This window comes from Diplotaxodon limnothrissa, linkage group LG12 (assembly GCF_057381915.1).
Source record: "Diplotaxodon limnothrissa isolate DT_005_m linkage group LG12, D_limnothrissa_male_GT1.1, whole genome shotgun sequence".
Taxonomy (NCBI): Eukaryota; Metazoa; Chordata; class Actinopteri; order Cichliformes; family Cichlidae; genus Diplotaxodon; species Diplotaxodon limnothrissa.
The window spans coordinates 35,396,177-35,418,288 of NC_140607.1; the positions used below are offsets into that span (position 1 = coordinate 35,396,177).

Sequence of the window (22,112 nt, forward strand, 5' to 3'; positions counted from 1 at the left end):
GTGTGATCTTGTAGGTCTTTTTTTTTTTTTTTTTAATAAAAAGTGTGCTGTACAGTTTTCTCCATATGGTATATGACTCAATAGTATACTGATGTGAAGTTTGAGGATAATGTTTAAAAAGTGGGATTATTAATTTTCACATTTGCTGTAGATCACTTTGACTTTGACCTTGAACATATTTTCAGGAAGAATAAATCAGCTCTGGCTGTTTTTGGTTTTTACCATCACACAGAATTTAAAAATGATATCTTGAAAAGTGTTAACTGCGAACAAACAAACAGACAGACAGAGCCGATTACATGCTACCTGCGTGATTATGGAAATTAAGTTTTAAAAAAAATTCTCCCACTCACTCTTATTTCATCTTGTTTTCAGAATAATCGCATTGCATTTTTTCTAAAAGTACTGAATAGTTCCGCTGTACATGTGTTTGAGTTTATAGTTCATGCACTTTCCCCACTTAAACTTAATCCTGGGTTAAACTTAATCTTGTCTCTGAAATAAATAAATAAAAAATAACAGGTGGGTGAAAATCCCAAAGCCATCAACATCATCTGTTTTGCGTTGACAGGCGTGGCAGTGAAAGGGTTACGAGTCACATGGTAGCGGGTGGTATTATCAGCCCGGGGCTGTAGAAAAAAGAAGAAGAAAAAAAAGAAAGTCTATCTGGAGAAAAAAAAACTGAGAACAAAGAAATCTGTCTATATAAGTTGCCCCAGATCCTGCAGCGGTGTGACTCCGGGCTCTGCACTGCGCAAAACAGCTCTCCTGTGCACCACCACCACGGCTCCGATGGCTGCAATGATGCGGACTTCTCTGGTCGTGTGCTGCTGTGTTTTTGCGCTGCAGTACTTACAGGTCATGCTTTGTCTTCCAGCGCGGGGGTCCAGCAGGTACAAAGAGGCACCGGTGAGTTGGAGCACGCCTGTTTTTTCCCCATTTTTGTAACTTGTCGCCGAGTCGAAGCATCCGTGCTTTTGCAGAAGTTTGTAAACTTTGAATGAGTGGTTCAGCTCTGACACTGTTGCACGTATCAAACATGACTTGTTGCTTTTCATTTTGAAGGACTGTGCAGTGTTTGCTTTCTTCATTCTTTCTGCTGCTACAATCGGCCCCAACGCCCCCTAAAACACACACGGACACATGTGCACACAGTCGTGCACAATAGCCCGCTTTACCGTGCAGACTTTAGAGTCTGCTCCAGAATAAACACGCTATTAATTGTTGCATAAAAACGGCTTGACTTGAAATTACTTCCAGGTTTTCTTACGTGTTTCTCCAGCTGCAAAAGTGCTCGCACGTGCACGCGCGTGGCTTTCAATCATCACGACCAATGACCTTTGTGTTGTAATTAAGAAAATGGCTATTTTAGGGGCGCACAGCAGTTGACCTGTCACTGTAATTAGCCCGAGAGCTGCTCTTACTTTGAAGAAATTACTATCATCACTGTTTACTTTTTGTCTGCTCAGCAGCAGCATCCACGAGCGTGACTGCAGCCAAACCTGACGTCTTCTGCATTGCATGCACGCAGGGTGACAGCAGAGTGTTTTGGTTTTGACTCAGATGTAATGAGGATCTGATGGTTTGGGAGGAGGGAGAGAGAAAATAAAGGTTGCAGGGTTCCTGCAGTCTGTCTGCAGGGCAGGAAGCTGTAATAACAGCTCTTAAAGGCATTTTGTCAACAACACCATAAAAGTGAGGGGTCCTCCATATGGCCCCGGCATGATGGCGTCTTTCTGTCATTGTCATGTGCTGTGGTGGCTTTTCTAATTTAGCAGTTGTTTGGTCTGTTGCCATTATGGGGGACTTGACCACATGCTGCAGTGTTGTTTAATGTAACTATTTATTCTAGCATTGTAATTTAAGATTCAGCTATGTTTACTACTCCTTTAATCCGTGTTTTTATTTACACGGCTCCTCCTGCATCACGTGACTCCTTTCTAGATTATTTAACTGTTATTTACTCAGTGAAGGCCTGTTTAACACGGATGCTTGTTCTAAGGAATGTCCTGTTTATAGGTATACAGCAAAAACGCATTTTATCAAAACAATCTGGCAGCTCGCATATGCAGTTACAGAGAAGAACGTAATCCTTACCCGGAATAATGATTACATTCTGCTGATTACAAGTTAACAAGAATTTTTTAACCTATTTTCAGATGTGTAGAGTAAATAATGTGCATTATGTTTTACACACAGTGCAATTTGGACAAAAGTTGCACAGCACAAGATGTAAAGATTTCCTGACAAGAGATTTCCAGAGAAATAAGAATACTTTAAGGCAAGTGTATCTGTCAGCTGGGAAATAACAACCAATTGTTTCATGAGAAATGCAATGGCGAGTTTTGAACTTTAAAGCAGGGAAAGCTATTCCTGTAAAGGTCTTAATCCAAGCTAACACCAGGTCCTTGATCAGGTGAGAACATGCCAGGACTGGTCTACCATAACAGCAAGCTAGTTTGGTAGCAGGTTCATACACTTTGTTGTACGAGTCTTCAGGACTCGTGCCAGTGACTGCTGCCCTGGCATGATTTACTGGTATGGTTGGAATACAGCATTTATAAATATGTTGTCATTGGTTTCCAATTGCCTGTAACTCCGACTGAGCTCTTGATAACTACACTGGTAGCACGTCCTCTCCCTAATATTTATCCTGGAATGAGGGCCTTTTATTTATTACCAGGAAGTGATATTTTTCAGGCACGCACAACATAAACAGATTTCACTCATATCTGTTATGTGTAGTTATTTAAGAATTAAATAAATGAAATTATATGACAATGCAGCTTAAAAATAATGTTTTATTTTTACAACAAGATTACCCATTAACACTCTGCCTGACTCGGCTTAGGGCAGCTGGTTACTGTGTTTGTGCTAGTCCAAACACAGGGAAGTTGCAGAGTGCCCTCTGGTGGACAAACTATGCAACATCAGCTCATTATATGTTTGAATGGTGTTTCTCCCGGCTCTTTTTTTTTTTTACATAAAACTTTCCTTTTTCAGCTGTCACAAATACTAACAGCGATATCAGCAAATACCATCAGCAAGTAAAGAGTAGGGTCCAATTCTTCATCGATTTCTATACAGTCTGAGTACTTTTTGCAACAAGCAGACAGAATACGTTCATTGCTACACAACTGGAAACTAGTCTAAACAGTCATATAATCTTTAAGCATTTTCAACATTCAATATTTTAAGTTAAAGCAAGAAGTAACTTTCTAATGGCTGTTTAGGGTGCAGCAAAAATCAAGAATTCAAGTGAAAAATTAAGATAACATGAATCTGCTTACACTAATAGAAGATACCCAGTATTTCTTTTCTACTTTTTTTAATAGTAAACAAGATTTTTTATTTAAGCAGTGGAGCAGTATTGTCTAAGACAGAAGAGCTATCCATGATCTGATGTCTGCTCTACTTTATGGTAACTTCCTCTCACTGGTAGAGGCAAGTTCTTTAGCCACACTTTTCTCCCACTGAATTACAGGAGACATTTAGGATGATGTAAAGAGGACGGTTCAGCAGGACCCGATTACAGCTCAAAGTGTGGGGTCTGGGTCTGGGTTATGCATGTCTTTGTTACTGACTGCGTGTTACTGCTAATTTGCCTTGTAATCCGAAGGTTGCCGGTTCAAGCCCCGGGTTGGACAAGCTCGGTCATTGTGCTTGGGCAAAACACTTCACCCGTTGCCCACTGGTGGTAGTCAGAGTAAAGTATAGCTGGCTAAATCCACAAAGAGCAGTGAATATTGAGCTAGCAGCATTGGTCAGCTGATCGCAGCCTGACATGTTAACCTGCTGTTGTGCTTCCATTGTTTTGAATAATTTCACATATTGTTTTCCACATTCTTTCAATTCTTTCCTCTTTTTTAATTTAAAGTAATCAGACATCAGATCACTGCAGTGTTGTTATGACACATTGTCACGGTGTGAAGAAATATTGCTATACTAGCAACACATTGTCAGAACTATGTTGCACCTGTGGCGAAAATGGTTTTATGACTCCTGGTCATTTCATGGGAAACTGTAATCTGCAGTGTTGTCACTTTTTTTCTCTCTTTCTCTGTTTTTTGACAACAGAGTGAGCGATCACACAAGCCCGGGCAGGCCCGTGTGTCTGTGACATTCAGGGCAGTGGGATACATAGCGCCTGTTTTCTCTGGGGTAAGGGGGCCGTAAGAGCTAACTGTTTGCATTTCGCTTTTGTCAGCAAAACCGGAGTGCCCCTTGGTTTTCCCGGTCTGTTTTTTTCCATCACGTTGATGCCATTCAAGCAAAGGGATTGGCCGGGGAACCGTGAGAGCAATGGTGACATCAGAGCCAGCCTAGGTTCCCATCAAGCGGATCTGGGTCACAGCTGCAGCGGGCTGAAATTGTCGAATGAGACACCACAGGAAGGGGATACACTTAAAAACTTGTTATTTAAGAGGAGGAGCCTCATTCTGAATCCTTTACTGATAAGGTGAGAGGAGGTGGAGGGTATCAGACCTTTATATTTCCAGTTCAGGTTACTCTACTGACTGAATGCAATGTCTCCCAGAGAATTACACTGTATTTGTGTCTGTAGTGGGGCAGTAGGTGTGCACACACAAGATCAGACTTCATACTCTTGGACTGTTGCTGCAGGAGGTAGTTTCACTTTGCAGCCTTGGTGAGCTCGTCATAGCGGCACATGAACCAGTTGCCCACCTGCAGCAGTTTCTGGTTAGATGCAAGTGTAGATGCAAGAAAGCTGGATGACATCGAGGCTGTAACCTAAGCAGCGTGCCTCGAGGCAAACATTTTATGGAAAGGGTTGGGGGAAAAAATCGATATAGCAATGGTATCGTGATATTTTGAGTGGCAATACAGGAACACCAATTATCATTATTTTATTAAAATATTCTGGGATTACTATGAATAACAGGGTTCATTTCATTCATCAAATTTATGAGTTAATGTTAGCAAATCTACATTAAATCGGCTCAACAGAAAAACCTCCAACACAGAATTCTGGGAGTCGGAGTTCTGGCTGAATTCTAGGGCATCAAATACGTATGTCACAAAATGACACCCAAATCAGTTCAGAACTTTTATATAATGTGTTATTTATGGATTTTTGGTTGATATTTTGTTCGTCTTGGTTCAAAATAAACTAGAACTAAATGAAATTAGAGATTATTTATTTGTTTCTAAGTGAGGAAATCTACAAATTCAGCGAGGCATCAAAAAATAATGTAATCACAGACTGATATCAGACAGACTCCATCTTTAGTCTTTAGGTGTTAGTGAAAACAATAACTGAAATCTGATAACTTTATCTCATTAGATAAAACAGATAAAGACAAAGTTTTACTTTGAGGACATAATTTGCAGTTGAAAAAATGTGATTAAGCAGTAATTCACCATAATGCACTCAGCATGTGAGAATATATTAAAAATCGCAATAATATGTCACCGAGAGGGAAGCGTTGCAATAATATTGTAATGTGGGAAAAATCTGTTGATTCTCACTTATAAAGTATTCATAATAAAGTCTTTAAGACTCTAAGATGGATTTATGGATTTCTGTCTCAGGTGTTTTAGGAGCAGGTCTCACCTGTTGTTTTGTTGTCTTAAACTAAATAAAGAACAACTGAAAACTCAATTTACACAGTTCGAGCAGCACTGCTCATGCACCCAAAAAGGTTATGAGTGCATAGCCTACATATAAAAGTATATATAGCGACTGTATATAGTGATGTCACCCACTTGTTAGTATTGGCATGCAGCGTTTCAGGTTGGTGCTAAAGCTCAAACTGCGTTACTGTAAAAACAAATCTGTTGAACAATATTTGGATTTTACTGGTCCAGTCCCCAATAAAACTTGAGCCTGATTAATCTGTGGTAGGAACGTGACCAATCAATCACATCTGTTAGACACAGCGCATACGTTCTTCTCAAGAGTTAAACACCTTCTGGTGCCAGATTTGCTGTTTGTTCTGTTAGAACCGTACACTAAGTAGTCGTGACTGATGCAGGCTGAACATCAGTCGGTGGTGAAGTTCTGTAATTGTGAAGCCTTGAGCACAGCATTTTTGCAGTCGCCATCTTGGTGTTTTGAAACCAGATGTGATGAGCGAGGGGCGAGAAACAGGGCACTGCACATGCTCATTGGCTAATAATTTGTGATTTGTGAAATGGCAAAAAAAGTGACCACAGTCGTCAGGGAAGAGTTTACAGAGCTCATGGATCACATGAGCTGGAGTCATGTCTCAATGAAAGGTGATGCCCCCCGCTGGCTGGTAAAAAAGTTGTCATGCCCTTCCCTATTGGCTTCACTTTTCAGGTCTGTAGGCTACGTGCATCTTTTCTACTGTCTATGAGCCAAATTATAGAAGCTTGCAGAGCAGTAGTAGTAGCATCTAGCTAGAAAAGAGGAGGAGAAGATTGAAGGCTGAAAGGCATAACAAAGATTTTAAAGATTTTTAACCCACAGCAGCTCAGAAACAGGTAAGGAAAAGAATTCAGGTAGCATAGCATAGCTACTGAAAAGGCCACTGCTTATTGGACATCCAGGACTCTTTAATGTTATCGTTTAAGTTCAGTTAGACTGCACACATGTTGTGTTTGGCCCTTCTTTGCCGTACGTGTGAGGTGTTTCTGTAGCTTACAGCAATGCTCAGTTAAAATTTATTTACACAACAAAAGTTAGAAACAGTATCAGAGCAAGATCAGCAACAGCCAGTGTGCATGCACTTGGCAACAGCGGGGCAGAAGAACCCCCTTTAAACAGGAAGTTTGGTGCCTTGCTGCAGGATTTTTCCCTTCTCTGGAAAGAAATCCTGTTCAAACTATAGTCCAGATGTTGAAGCCTTGTACCTGATGTCCTCACTTTAACTCTGGCACGTCTTACTTGTGTCGTTTACTTTTCTCTAAAAGCCGAATAGCAAATCACACCACAGTAACCTTAAAGAAAAGCCAGCTGATTTTCCTGGTAGTTGGCTCTCCTGGGGGTTTTCTCTAATTAATAATCACAATCAGCAGTGAAATCATCCTGCGGCCAGGCGAACAGGAGATCTGCGAGTCTGAGGTCATATGAGGAAGCCTTTTGGGTTTTTTTCTTGACAGGAAAGATAAGAGATTCAAGCAGATGCCCAGATGGTTTGTATCACCTTCAACTGCCGGGTGTTTCTGATCATCAGAAGATAAATTGGATTAGCGAAGTAAGAAGGAAGATAACAAAGTATTTCTTGATGAAAAATTGTTATACTCCCATCATCCCCACCCCCACCCCCCATCTAGTACAATAAATGTTCTCCTACTGTAAGCAATCCTTTTCCCCGTTGTTTCAGTAAGAGCACACCCTTCAAATTGAATCCTTATCTGTCTCCTCAAGTAAACACTCACTTATGACTTACTTCCTGTTATCTGGATTAGGTTTAGACTGTTTCTTTTGGATACTCAGATATCATGTTGATGAAAAAATCTTTACACTTCTTGTTTTTCTGCCATAAAAAAGACCATTGTTTGAAGCACTGGCAGCATCACCTGTCGCCTCTTTGAAACTTTTTTTTTTTTCACCCTGGGGTCCTTTTTCCTTTTCACCAGTCTGTGCTACTCTCTGAGTTTCAAGAAGATGTTTTCATATCAAATTTTATAATTTCCTTGTTTTATGTAGCCAATTTCCTTTATACTTAAGCTGCAGTTATAGATTTTCTACGGTCCTTATTCAAAACACATGTTGTGTGGACGTAATTCACTCTGCTGTACTGAAGCAAAGGGTCTATAAAAATGTGACTTTTTCAGAAGAATCTCCCCCAGATGCATTTTTTAATAAAAACAATGTCTATCCTAAAACTACAGTTAACAAATCTGGCAAATATATACAGTAAATCTTGAGCCACTCCTTATTTCTTTATATTTTGCTTCCAAGGAGACTGGCTGTCCTAAACTCTGACTATAAATCATCGAAGCATAAAAAGACACCGAATTTAAGTGATGAAATAATGTTGTGTTTTCCAATAACAGACGACTGAGCAAAGTAACAATTTCAAATAGTATCTTTTAGCACTTTGTTATAGCAACTCAACACAAAAACACATTTCCCCCCATTTCTTTAGCTGAATCTATGAAAAATGCCAGCGATAACACAGTTTAAATTAGGCATAAAATAGTATATTTTTCATGGTATTATGGAGTGTGGTTCAGATGCAGAGAAAAGTGAGTGAGTATCTACGTTTGTGCTTTTTTGGTTGGTAATTGTAACATTTTTACTGTGTTAGACTTTTATTCAGTATTTTAGAGGTGCATTTCTTGACTCCAGCTGTGTTTGTTAGCGTTTGAAAGGTTTTGTCTGCTGTGATGGTGAAATAATTATATAAATAGTATGAAATTGAACAAAAGAGTTAAATTTATAATAGGAACTCTCCTTCGATCAGTGTCTATGCTCTGTGTCTGTCAAAGACTATACAAAAGGACACTAAGGAATGTCAGTGGCCCAGCAGAAACCTGGCTTTAAAATTTAAAGTTAAACCAGTCATTAAACATTCACAAAAAGCTGAAGTATAAACATATAAACTAAAGTAATCACAGGTACATTCCTCTGGTAATTTCCTTCTTCAGTTAAAAAATATGAAGTTGGAATAACTACTCCAGAAGTAGTTGCATGTGCTTTCACTAACAGCTTTCCCAAATGTCTGTAACATATTAACTGAGGGACCTCTCTGCTCGTGTGAAGATGTGCTGTGGATGAAAGTGTTTTTCTTCTTCAAACGAGTGGAAACCATCTCCCTGGAGGTTCTCTGTCACATCAGTGACCCGGCGGGGGGTTGTGGTGGATTTGTTGTCAGACTGGAGACGCTCTTCAGACGCACCGTGCCCAGACTTGTCTCTCTGTGCTCTCTAAATACCACTCGCAGATCTCCTGCACTGCTTCTTGCAGATCTTGTCAACACTGTAACCAGAAGCTAGATGTGTCCGTGCATGTAACGGATGACCCCCTTCGCCGCCACCATCGCACACCCCCTCCACATGCTCTCAGCGTGAGTGAGCACCTTCGGGCTTTTTGGAGATTTCGTGTCTCATCGCTAACTTGCATTCTCAGCAGAAAGTGACAGATTAATTGTCCTGAAGGTAGTTTTTCATTTCTTTCTCAAACATCATCACACACTCTCCTGGCAGGATTTCCATTGTCTGTGTGTGCACACCTGCAACATCCAAGTCTCATCAGCAAAGTTGTGGAGGTGGCATCAAACAAAGCGGTCTTTCATATAACTGAGCTCAACCTAAAATGTTGGTAAGACAGAACACGTTTATCCTAAAATATACCCCCAAAAAACTCATTGTTTTCCAAAGATTCTTCTTTTAGGTTAAATATATGCTGTTTGGAGCTGCACTCTGAGTCTGAAATTAACTTTTTATCTGCTGAAGATTAAAAATCCATCAGCTTGTTTTCTAACTGGGAAAAATAATACGTCAGATTCTGTTTCACTGCATTTCATCAACGACATCGGCTAAGATATCATCTCGAGTACAAACTAAAACACATTTAGGTGAAGATAATACCTGTGCTTGGGTTTAACCTTGAACGTCAGTGAACCTGTTAGGAATCAGGCACATTTATGACTGCGGGGTCACGCGGGTCAAACAGTCCATTTGACACACAGCTGGGGAGGCTTAGTCTTCAACAGGATTTCTTTGAAATGACCAAGCAGTGCCCCCCACACCCCAACCCCGTGTACCCAGCGCCAGGTATAGTTTTACGACCCTGAAAGCCGACACTCGCTCACCTCAGCACTGATGTGATTGGGATCAGGTGGGGGGCAGCTTCAGTCTAAACTGTCTCGTTTAGAGCCCGGGGTTGGCTGGTGTCCAGGTGATTCACAGTTCAAATCCCCGTCATCAACACAAACCACAGAGGCTTCGTGTTGTCCTGTCAGCAAAACAGCTATCGTTATTATGTTCAAACACCTGAGATGATAACGACCAGGGGTGGAAAAACAACCAGGCAAAGATTGTAACTTATATCACAAAATACCTTTAAAGTTTTTTGGGGGTTTTTTAAGTTAGCCTATGTGAGGCTTGGGGATGGTTTGCACAGAAGACATTGCCCCAGAGCTGCCTAAAGGTTAGAACAGGCCATGACCTCTTATGATGATGAAAAGGTGTTTTAAATTGAGTTTTTATCTGTCTGCGTTGCTGCATTGTGCTTGTAATTATCACTTGCACAGATAAACAATCTCAAGAACAAAAACACGAGCAAGAGGTCAACCTCAGTGACTCCAATTTACCGAGGTGAGGCCTAAAAGACGGATAGCAGCTGCAGTCATTTGTGTGGATGTGTGTCAGTTAAAGCAGCCACAGCGCTAACTTTAAGCCTCACCAGTCTCCAAATGGATGAGTCATTACAACAAAAACATCCATACAGTTAATAAGGCGAAGGGAACTGTACATGACGACAAAAACCTTTTTTTATGCCGGGCTGCAAACATATGTTTCTTCTGCAAAGTTGGACATGTTAACATGGGAATCTGTGGCGATTGACTCACTTGTGGAGACAGCCTCAAGTGGCCGTTAGAGGAACTGCACTTTTTGGCACTTACCAGCTGTACTGTTTTACTGTTTCTGCTTGAGGCGAACTGGCAGAGAGGAAGTGAAACATCAAAAGTGCAACAGAATGACCAAAAAAATGAAAACAAAACCTCAAAGCCATGATAAAAAAAATATCTGATACATTTTGCATAATCTGTAATTGAACTAAATGAACATGAACTCACAGGCTTTGCCAAGTAAGATATGTTCTGTGCTTGTAATGTTTTCCTCCAGTTTAAGATCAGCAGCCATTAGATAGATAAGTTTCAGAACACATCGTATCGTGATAAGGGTCTTGTTGTTTATCTGAAGTTTTTGTTGTCAGTATGAACTGCAGGAAGGCAGATAATAGCGCAGAGACAGAAAGCTCGCATCAGACTGGTGCTCAAGGAAGAGCAGAAAGAAGCCGAACAAGGTGTAAGCTTTCCAAGGGTGCCTTCGAAATCTCATGGGGGGGGGGGACTCTGTTTAAAAGGCCTTTTTGTTCAGTCGTAACAACACTAACAAGCCATTTAAAGAAAAGCTGCAGGACATGAGTAGAAACATTCCCCTGAACACGAATAAGGGCTTTCTGCAACAAAACAAGCAGCTGAAATCTCCTTTAAACAAAGTGAAACGCGGGAGGTGGAGGGCCGTGTATGCGTAGTGTTTGTTCTGCAATCCAGATCCATCAGTCACTGCGTTTCTGCAGTCTGGAGCACATTCCACAAATCCTGCTGGGTTTTGTTCCCCATAACCTACCTAACAGCGACACAGTAGAGTCCTGCAGAGCAGAGCGAGTCAGGCTCATTTAAGCACAGCACATGCACCGCTGTGACCGTACTCAGATAAGCATTCTTCGTTTAATTATTTTGCTTTTACAGGTTGTGTGGCTTTAATGGGAATTCATGTTGGGCTTTTGATATAGTAAAGGTTAGACCTGGCTTTCTGTCAGCACTGCAAAACCTCTGTAACATCAAAGTAATGATGCACGATGGGTTGAAATACATTTTGGCCTTTTAATTTTGCAATCAGGTGACATAAAGTTTTGCAGAACCCGTTCACTGGATAGCTTTGTTTCATTATCCTGCACCTTAAGTGTAAATAAGTAGCGTCTTCTTTCTGTGGCTATAACTGCAAAATCCTCAGTCATAATGAAGCATTTAATTTAAGCAGGTTTAATGCTTCATGTTTGATTTATTTCCTCTGTCAGTGGTGAAAACTCTTAAGGAGAACTTTTTTATGCTTTTCCTTTCTGTCTTTTCTGTCATATAAAATGGTTTATTGTCATATTAATGAACATGGCCCAATTGTCAGAACGTGTATTATTATTATATTTATCTTGGTTCACCCCTCAGTTCATCCCCAGTCTCAAAATGGCGTTTGTTAGCTCCTCTCGCCCTTCCTTTAAGCCACAAATTCCCAAAAAACATAGCCATGTATGGTGACAGTAACCACCAACACACCCAGCTGAAGTCTATCTGTGTTTGAGGTCAAGGTTACCTCAGTGCAGTGCTCTGCTGGGTTGCACATTCTCACGGCCGTGAAAGAGGACAATCAGCATTAGAGGAGGCAGGAACCAGAAACCCTCAGAAGGACACCAATGAGAAGAAGAATTAAAACAGCAAAGCTGGAAAGACCGCAAAGGAACCAGAGCAGATCAAAAAACCAAGGTCCAAACAGCAGGTTAAGAGTGAAGATGTGCAACCAAGTGCAGTGAGTCTAGGAACAAAGCATAGCAGTTCCACTTTCTGAGACAGGAGTACGGGTAGCCTCACACAGATTGCTGTCTCTTCATTGAGTTTCTCTTCCTGAAGACATATTCAAACTCCACTGCTTTAACTGCAGTTTGGCCCTTGCTCTCTTTTGCAGACTCAGTGAGCTTAGCATAGCAACACTTAAGCCTGGTCTCCACCTGCCGCAGGTTCTGGGTCTTCTGATTGGCTGCCTAAAGCATAAAGTTTAATAAACAGCAGGTAGGTGGAGCCATTGTGGCAGAGATGACTATATTAGCAATATCCCTTTCCTGTGACATAATTCAGATCAAAGAGTAGAAAAACTGCATGAAACTGAAGATTTAGGGCAATCTGAGTCTTGTGTTAAATTGACCTTATCATTTTGAATTTGGGCCATGTTTAGTCTGAGCACCAACAAACGTAACACATATTTTAAACTGGTTTTAAACTAACAATGAGTCTTAAAAACCTACAGATCTCCCACCTTTTATATTAATTGTGCAGCAAAAGTCTCATCTTGAAACATCCCACAAGCATGTAAACTGATAACCAAATGCTAATTCCTAAATGCCAAGGAGAACTAGTGCTCAAAGGGAAGATGCATCCATCCATGCATGCTTCATTATTTCATAAAAGGACAATATCCGCAAATGTCGGAGCTGCACTGGCCTGTGGGAAGATTCACGGGCACTGATAATGGAGGTAATTTGTTTCATCTGCACGTATATCGATAGTGTCTTTTCCCACAGGTTTTTCTGAGTGGCACCGGAAAAGGAAATGCACATCATTTTGTGATAGGATGAGTACACCCAACTGTTCCCTGCAACTGCAGAGCTGCAGATGCAGTTTTGCTTTAGGCTGAGGACAGAGTGAGATGAGGAGGTGCAGATGGGATAGATCCGCTCTGTAATTTGCTTCTGTGGAAATAAGCAGAGGCATTTCCTCTTGATCTAACAGGGGGGAGGGTGGTATTAATGATAATGGGACATTCTGAGACCAACTGGCTCTTAAACTGAGGAAAAATACATGACTCAGTGACCTGATTATGAGGTTATGCTGTCATTAACCTCGGGGTTCAAAATGATGATGATTCAAATCCAGAGAACATTGACCTCTGCCTCAGGGCTTTCTGTAGTTTGTTTTTGCTTCTCTCCCTTCTTATTACTTATTTTCTTTGTCTTGTTTCTTCCTTTCTTCTTTGTTCTTTTTAACTTTATGTCCCAAGTCATCATAGTCAACTTATAGTTGGATTATCACTCAGTTAGCCTCACACATTCACATTCCCTGCACCACGAATCATAACCACTTTTGGTGAATTTGTAGCAACTTCACAACTGATAAGATGCACATATTATAGCAACAACTGTGTGTGTAGAGCCAAGCATTCACCCTCTAACAGCAAACTTTAGGTCATTCAGACTGAAACATTAGCGATTGCCTGCAGAGGCAATGAAAAATGTTGTAAGGCTTCTGATAAAGCCAGTAGATATCAGAATAAAGCAACACTTCCTCTTCTATGCGTCCATCAGAGTTTAATTTAAGACTATATATGCAGAGCATTTCTAAAAATCTGGTTTTGAGATTGCATATCAGCACATGCCTCTGTTGCTCTCCACAGGGAGAGTTTGCCTGCATGCACTTGAGAACTGCGCAAATGGGATTTGCAAATACTTCTTTGACTAAATACTGAGTAGAAATGGAAACCTAAAAGGGGGGCAGCTGTGGGTCAGGAGGTAGAGTAGGTTTTCCACTGATGAAAGAGTCAGGTTTGAAAAGTCACCAGTTCTTTCACGTGCTAAAAATGATTGGTTCAAGCATGGGCAGCACAGTGTGGGACCACCACATAGCTACAGCACACTTAATCTAAGCTGTCATGTTTCTGCATTTCCATCTAACGCCATGACATCATATCTGGCTTCACTAATCTCACAAACAGCTGCAAACAAAACAGCAATTGTAAAAATACGGGCTTATCTAGTGGGTCATCGGAAAGGCACCATCTTAACAACTGGCCTCCCGCTGCCATCATCTCAGTGAGGCCTTGTTCTGCTGAAGGTCTCTTCCTGTTAAAACAAAGCAGATCTTTTTCACTTCCGCACTGGCCTTTCCGTTAAAGTAAAACCTGCCCTGTGGCTGATTTTGTCGTGAAACTGAATTGAAGTTTATTACAACCACAACATTTTTAGAAGTGCAATGACATTATACTTTAATTGCCAAGATTTTTTTTCTTTTTTTGTCTTTGATAACATCTGGAGGAAGTTTCTGGTGTTTCTGGGCAGTCAGTCTTCTGTTATCGAGCAGCACATACTAAACAAACATCCGATAATTCTTTCTTCAGATATATGAAACAGTAGTTTGGAAACAATCAAATATTGTTATTTGTGTAATTGTGCCTCTTATTAATGCATCAATTCTAAATAATTGCCAAATTGGATGCAATTACATGACAGACTTCAGTCTCCCTGTTAATTAATATGCATTGCTCCATTTAACTAAAATAAACATAAGCTTAAAGGTCAATTTTGTGTGTTGGGCTGTGATATCAATTGCAGGAGAAACTGGGGCTCATGCAAACTCTATATTGCCGTGAGGCCTATGTAATCAGATCAGGTAAGTAATTGTGTCAGATTGCTTTTAGTTCAGTGGGTTAAGTTACTACTTACAAAAAGCTGCCAAGTAATTTGTATTCACTGACATGTTCAAAGTAATCTGATCCAACCCTGCCTACAGCAAACTACTAAGTACTGACCCACAAGGTCACGTACAGACATGCCGAGTTGTCCCTGCCTATGAAAGCATGACGTTGTCTAAATGAACCACGTTGTTGTTTCAGGTCTCTGAAAACTTTCAGGAGCTGAAGAAGAGAGCAAAAGCACCTCAAACTCAGGAACTGGTTAAAGAGCCATACTCATTGACAAACAGCACATTGAACCATCCCCGCTGTGGCGTACCGGACTACCCCACCAAGGAAGAGTGGCGGCACCGGGGGCGATACCGCCAGAGACGCTACACCCTGTATGGACAACGCTGGGACAAGACGGACCTCACCTATAGGTACACACTGGGGCCCTTAGCTGTGTTGTAACTATATGCTGTGTTTGATCATAAATAAAGCTTACAATAATAAAACGTGAACTTCTACAGTCCCGAGAGAACTCCGTGCTGATGTAAGCCACGGGATTCATCCGAAATGTGCAGCTGAAAAAGCGTCCTGCAGTGTTACCATTTGGTGCACGCACATACGATTGTTTTTCTGCTTCAGCAGGCGGCTTTTTCAGACGAGAAAAAAAACTGTTTTCTCAAACCCGAACAGCAGATGGACGCAGTTAGAGATTAGATGGTGAATATGGTGGAGTATTTAGGAACAATGAGCCAAATATAGAGACTGAGAAAGTAAAGGAATTGTAGCGTCTTAGTAAAGTGTTTGGACAATGATCACAACACTTCAGTGCAGCCTGGTATTGATCCTCCAAATCTCTAAACATCATTCTTCCAAAAGATATTCATTCAAGTGGTGAAGGAGTAGAAAGCTATGACTGTATGGATGTGGGTGATGTCCACTCTCATCAGCATAAAAATACTTCATCACTGGATAAATGTGATCACTAAGAAATGCTTTGCAGTGACGTTTCCCTCCATCAGCTTTTAAGTGATGACACATTAACCTGTTTTCAAGTTAAAGTACTGTGTGTCATTATACCATTATACAGTTCATGTCTTGTGTACCTTTAGCTCATTTTTTAAAAACCTCAGGACCCCAACTTTTTGGTTGCAAAGCATTCAAAAACAGGAACTTCACTGATCTTTCAAATGAAACCTACTCCCTCTTACTTGTACACCCAAAGGACTAATTACATGCAAACAAAATGCAATGAATTCATCAACACCTCCCATGTAAATTGGGAAACAGGGGGCACCTGGATTTGAACCAGAGACCTCTTGATCTGCACTCAAATGCTCTACCACTGAGCTATACCCCCTCAGCCAGTCACTTTATGCAGAAGCTAGACATAGGTTCCAGTCTTGGAAAGTGAAGGTGATGTTGCTGTGCCTTACAGCTGCATTCTTTGAAATGAGCAGCTCCAGAGTTATATAGAAGTTTTTGAGAAAATAACCTAGTTCTCATTTCAAGTGTCATCACTTTAAGTTAATTAATGGACATCAATTTAAAGTCATGTCTCGTCTACTTAAATTCGTGTTGACTCACTTCCTCGTTCCCATCTCCACTGGGAGACGAGGAGTTGAGCATGTGCAATTTGGGAAACGATAATGGGAGAGTCTCCCAGTTAAAGTAATATACACAGTAAGGCACAAGCATATGGTTTAGGGGAGAGGTTGGGAACTCAAGGCCCAGTGAGCCTTGGGGTGCTCTAAGGAACAGTCCTTATTTAAACATATAGTTCTTATTTAAACAGGGGGCATCCGGATTTGAACCAGAGACCTCTTGATCTGCTGTCAAATGCTCTACCACTGAGCTATACCCCCACAGAATGGTTTTGACTGTTTGCAGAAGATGGACATAGGGTCCAGTCTTTAAAAGTGAAGGTGATGTGGCTGTACTTTAAAGCTGCATTCTTTGTAATGACCAGTTGTATAGAGGTTTTTCAGAAAATGAACCTAGTTCTCATATCAAGTGACATCACTTTAAAGTCATGTCTCTTCTACTTAAATGTGTGTTGACTCACTTCCTCATGTCTCTTCCGTGTTCCCATCTCCACTGGGAGATGAGGAGTTGAGCATGTGCAATTTGGGAAATGATAATGGGAGAGACTCCCACTTAAAGTTAAAAAAAATATACACAAAAAAGCACAAGAGTATGGTTTAAGGGAGGAGTTGGGAACACTGGCGCTTGAGGCCTGGAGTTCCCCACCCCTGGTATATGGCATGGCCCCTTTTTCAATCAACCATTGTCCATTGATTTTTTAGTCAGATAGGTAGCATTTAAATAGGAATTTACTAAAGTAAAATAATCCTCATGTATCTTATACTTTGTGCCAGCCCTTGTTTTATCCACTGTCTGCAACATTGTCTTAGGCTTCTCCTTTAAGAGAACTTTCTTCTGATTGGCTGACCCCAACCAAACAAAAGGTTACGCCCAATTCGCACCACCCATTATGGCCATATTTGGTGGTTGCCATATAGTGCAGCTTGGAAAGTTGTTTTTTTTTTTCAACTTAAGCAAATAAATGAAATGAAAAACAGCTCTTACACAAACAGGGGGCACCTGGATTTGAACCAGAGACCTCTTGATCTGCAGTCAAATGCTCTCCCACTGAGCTATACCCCCACATTCTGTTAGCGCTATTGACTGTATACAGAAGATGGACATATGGTCTTTAAAAGTGAAGGTGATGTGAATGTGCTTTAAAGCTGCATTCTTTGTGAGGTCCGGCTCCAGAGTTACATAGAGGATTTTGAGAAAGTTCTCATATCAAGTGACATCACTTTAAGTTAATTAATGGACATCGATTTAAAATCATGTCTCTTCTACTTAAATGTGTGTTGACTCACTTCCTCATGTCTCTTCCTTGTTCCCATCTCCACTGGGAGACGAGGAGTTGAGCATGTGCAATTTGGGTATTGATAATGGGAGAGGCTCCCAGTTAAAGTTTAAAAAATGATACACAAAAAAGGCACAAGCATATGGTTTAGGGAAGGAGTTGGGAACTCCAGGCCCCAAGGGCCGGTGTCCTGCAGGTTTTAGATCTCACCCTGGGTCAGTACACCGGAATCAAATGATTAGTTCTTTACCAGACCTCTGGAGAACTTCCAGACATGTTGAGGAGGTCATTTAGCCATTTAAATCAGCTGTTTTGGATCAAGGACACATCTAAAGCCTGCAGGTCTGGAGTTCCCCAACCCTGGTTTAGAGGATTGCTATCTTTCGATTAACCAGTATCCATTGGTTTTTCAGTCAGATAGGCTGCATTTTATCCACTGTCTGTGACATTATCTTAGGCTTCTCATTTAAGGGAACTTTCTTCTGATTGGCTGACCCCTGCGAAATTCGCACCACCCAATATGGCCATATTGGGCATAACTGCCGAATGGTCCAGCTTTGAAAGGTTGTTTTCAACTTAAGCAATTAAATAACTAAATCAGTCTTTATTCAAAGAGGGGGCACCCGGATTTGAACCGGAGACCTCTTGATCTGCAGTCAAATGCTCTACCACTGAGCTATACCCCCATGTCCTTATTTGCTGCCTGTCATAGAGTGTATATAAAAGATGGACACTGCGTGCAGTGCAGCATTTTGATTGTGGTCTTGATTGTTTTCCTTTAATTTGTCATCTAAGCATTAGCAGAGAGTAACAGCAGAGCTAAAAGAGAGAAAATACACATTCAACATATGAACATCACTCTGTGTTCACATCTTGTTCCTGCTCTTGAGACAGACTGGATTAAGGACATAAGGAAAATAATCAAAAATTACACAACCTACAGAGCACTTTCAGTCGTCAACTTGACCTTCAGAAAAAGGGGTGGTGCTTTTCTTTAATCTAAAGCCGTGGCACCATCGAGCGTCTGGCGGTCTGGCTGCTGCCTCTCTGTCTGGCTCACCCGGTGTCCCTTTCATTGTACTCATTCTTCAACCTAACACTATACGAAGACAGGCAGAGCGAAAGCAAGAGGTAGGAGGGTGATTTTAATAGCAGCACTGGCCACAATCTAATTAGATTCTGCTTCACAGGACCAGCTCATGGTGACACCTGACGGAGTGATGTGGTTTACCAGGATCAAGGCAACACCCAACTACGTCAAACTCTCACTGTTATGACCATAATAAGGCCCTCGTTCCTCCCCAGCCGTTGTAAATGAGTCTGATATGAGAGTGGAGCCATGCTAATGAGGCCCTGTGTTTATTTTTTATTCAGAACCAGCCAGCGTTTTGAGCTTGTGAGGCAAGCTCTGGCATGACACCGAAGTCAAGCTGGCTCAGCTGAGAGCGCTGTTGTTGTAACCGCTTGAATGGTTTTTAGATCAACTGAAAAGGAGGTCTCAGGTGGCTGCAAAAGGTTAAAGGATGGCAGGGCTGCGTTAAGGGAGATAGATTCCACGAGTTTGCTTTTTTTATATATGTTAGACTTCATTCTTTAACTTTCTTATGTTAAAAACATTTTGTCTACTGCAAGGAAGCAAAATAAGTTGTAAAAGGTTCGCTTAAACTGGTCTGCAGTGACAAACGTTGCACACACATGGAGTAATGACTTGTCAGTCATACAGTAAACCAAACCCTGCTGCTTTTTGACTGTAAAGGAGACAGAAAAACATCATAAAACCCACAGGGAAAGTGTTTCCTGTGGTCACTGCTTCACTTCAGGACTTCTAAGGAAACAAGAAGTCGTCCCTTTAGGAAGAATGCTGGTTTAAGTCACTTCAGGTATATCTTTGGCTTTTAACCCAGAAGCTGCATCCATGTTTATACAGTTTATGGTATTAAACAGCAATTTATCCAGCTGTTACAGAGCAACACCATTCATTTGGAAACAGATCGACGCAGTCTAAAGTTCTCTCTTTTTGCACTGCTCTCCACCAAGTCTGAGAGCATGGGCTGTGATAGTTTCACCTGCTTCTTTTAAAGTGCTCCAGTCACAGTCACACACTGGTGATGGCAGCTACATTGTAGCCACAGTCACACTGGGGCGCACTGACAGTCCAAAAGACTGAAATATGTATTTTAAAGGGAATAATTTATTATTTAGTAAGTACCTAAGTACCTAGGTCGTATTTAGATTTATTTATATATATCTTCTAATGTATAAAATATTTGAGCCATACAGGTAGATGTCTCTTAACAGATCAATACCTGTACACTTTGTATCTGTAAAAATACACTCTAAATTCAGAATCAGACACTTTTCATTTTTCAGTAAACACTCTGTTGGTATTTCTTTTCCCACACATCGAGGTTTAAGAATTTTTTTTACGCTATTTGGAGGGCAAACTAAAAAGGCAGTTATTGGGATGAATGTCTGGAGTTTTTACTGCTTGTGTGTCTCCAAATTAAGACCATATTTTCCATAAAACCCCCAAAGAACAGGAGCTGATAACGACCACTGTAAATAATGGAAACGTGTCCTGTCTTCTCGATTAGTTCCTTGAAGCAATGCACTAAATTCTTAGTGATGGGCTTTGTCAGCCGTTAATGTGCTCGGTTTTAAGTTGCTGTAGTTGCTTTGATTTGTTTGGTACAAATGGTTGCAATGGTTAGTTTCAGATGTTGCTTTTCTGCTGGTTTTAGTTGCCGCCATTGCCGTGTTCAGTTGAAGGCGTTACTGTGGTTGCAGCATTTGGCTTAGCTGCTGTAGTTGCCATATTTCACAGTCGCTTGAATTTTAGTGGTTAGTTTAATTTTTTTTGTAGTTTAAATGTAATATTGGTGTAGCTTCAGTATTAGTTGCTGTAGTTTTACAACAATTAACAGCAACTGTAGTTTTGTAGTCTTTGGGTAAGAAAAAGTTGCCCAAAAACAAGTGCACAGATGTCATGCTCAGAGCGAGAGAGGTCTGTTGCAAAAGCTCTGTCTCCTTTGCCTCTCCGTCTGTTGTGCTGCACATCCAGCAGGCCCTGATGACATGACCTCAGGGACTTGCTGGGGACGTATGGGTGAAAAATTTCTCTGATCCACACTGGCGCTTGTCCATGCAGAACTCTAAAAGTCAAAATCTTAAAGTGGACTCTAAAGGCAATGGGGAGCTTACTTTATCCAGAAGTCTCACAGCGGCAATCTGAACAACCTGCACGTGTTCCAGGGAGGTTTTGTTAAGACGTGAACAATGAATTGCAAAAACCCAGACGTGATGAAATAAAGGCATGAATAAATGAATCTCCAATTCAGAATGTGACACAGTGGAATTCAGCTTGGCAATATTTCTCAACTGATGAAAGCCAGAGTGAGCCAGAGACTTAATGTGAGCATCCAAAAGGAAGGCTGAGTCAAAAGTTACACTAAGATCTCTCATCGCTAGAAAAATAATTTTGTTGTTGTGGAAATCATCTCAGCCACCATTATTAAAGTCTGGCTACAGGATATCTTAGGACTCTTACAATTGGAGAAGATAAAATTCTCCATCAGAGGCTCATCGGATAGATTTTTTACTTAAATACTTAGAAAAGTTACCAGCACGAGAAATCTCTCTGTAGTCCACCATATGACAGTGTACAAATTTTTCTGCTATTCCCAGCAGTGGCTGTTCTACCTTATAAGAATACTCTATTTAAAGATATTCCAGCATTATTAGTTTGTTTCGACCGAGGAGCAAGTAATCATTAATATTAATATTAATATTGTTACTATTGGTTAAGATTTATATCAATATTGATTAATGTTAAGACCTTGTTTTTTGAGGCTAGCAGATGTTAATGTTAATATTAAACTATAAGGATACGTAGTACTATCTTATTGTTGATTTCTTTTCTTGTTTTTTGTTTTGTTTTTTTTACTTTGTTTTGTTTTCTATGGGTCAATTCATTTTCTCTATAACATATTCATTTTTACATTATTGGGAGGGAGTGGGGGGTATTCAGGTACTCATCCCATTTATGTTTTTTTTTGTATGTTATAAAAAAGGAAAAGATTATTACTTCTATATGTACCTATGTGTTTTATGACAGTTTGGTATTGAAAAATAAAAGAAAGAATAATAAAAGTTACACCAAGGTTCCTGATATAAGATTTTTCAAATGTGGTAGGAGGCCTAGAGTTCCTCATCATTAAGTTGGATAAAATTATCTGCCATCCAACTTTTAATAGATTCAGCATCATCTGCACAGCACTGATAGGAAATAAAAGTGCTTGAAATGTACTAAAGAGGGAGTGGAAACAACAGAAACAACAAAAGGCCCCAA

At 40.6% G+C, this 22,112-nt stretch overlaps 1 protein-coding gene and 4 non-coding genes across 5 annotated transcripts in view; 1 reads left to right on the plus strand and 4 right to left on the minus strand.

Annotated features, from left to right (window-relative positions):
• The first annotated feature begins 792 nt into the window (after positions 1 to 792).
• The window catches only part of LOC146621788 (stromelysin-3-like), a 31,935-nt gene continuing 10,615 nt past the window's right edge, over positions 793 to 22,112 (plus strand). Inside the window, exons 1-2 of the mRNA XM_085367675.1 lie at positions 793 to 909; positions 15,097 to 15,317. Of these exons, the coding sequence (XP_085223801.1) occupies positions 793 to 909; positions 15,097 to 15,317 (338 nt within the window). The remainder of the gene's footprint in view (positions 910 to 15,096; positions 15,318 to 22,112) is intronic.
• trnac-gca (transfer RNA cysteine (anticodon GCA)) lies at positions 16,172 to 16,243 on the minus strand. The gene has a single exon. It is a non-coding gene; the product is annotated as a tRNA-Cys (tRNA).
• Positions 16,677 to 16,748, minus strand: trnac-gca (transfer RNA cysteine (anticodon GCA)). The gene has a single exon. It is a non-coding gene; the product is annotated as a tRNA-Cys (tRNA).
• trnac-gca (transfer RNA cysteine (anticodon GCA)) lies at positions 17,479 to 17,550 on the minus strand. Its single transcript has one exon. It is a non-coding gene; the product is annotated as a tRNA-Cys (tRNA).
• trnac-gca (transfer RNA cysteine (anticodon GCA)) lies at positions 18,379 to 18,450 on the minus strand. The gene has a single exon. It is a non-coding gene; the product is annotated as a tRNA-Cys (tRNA).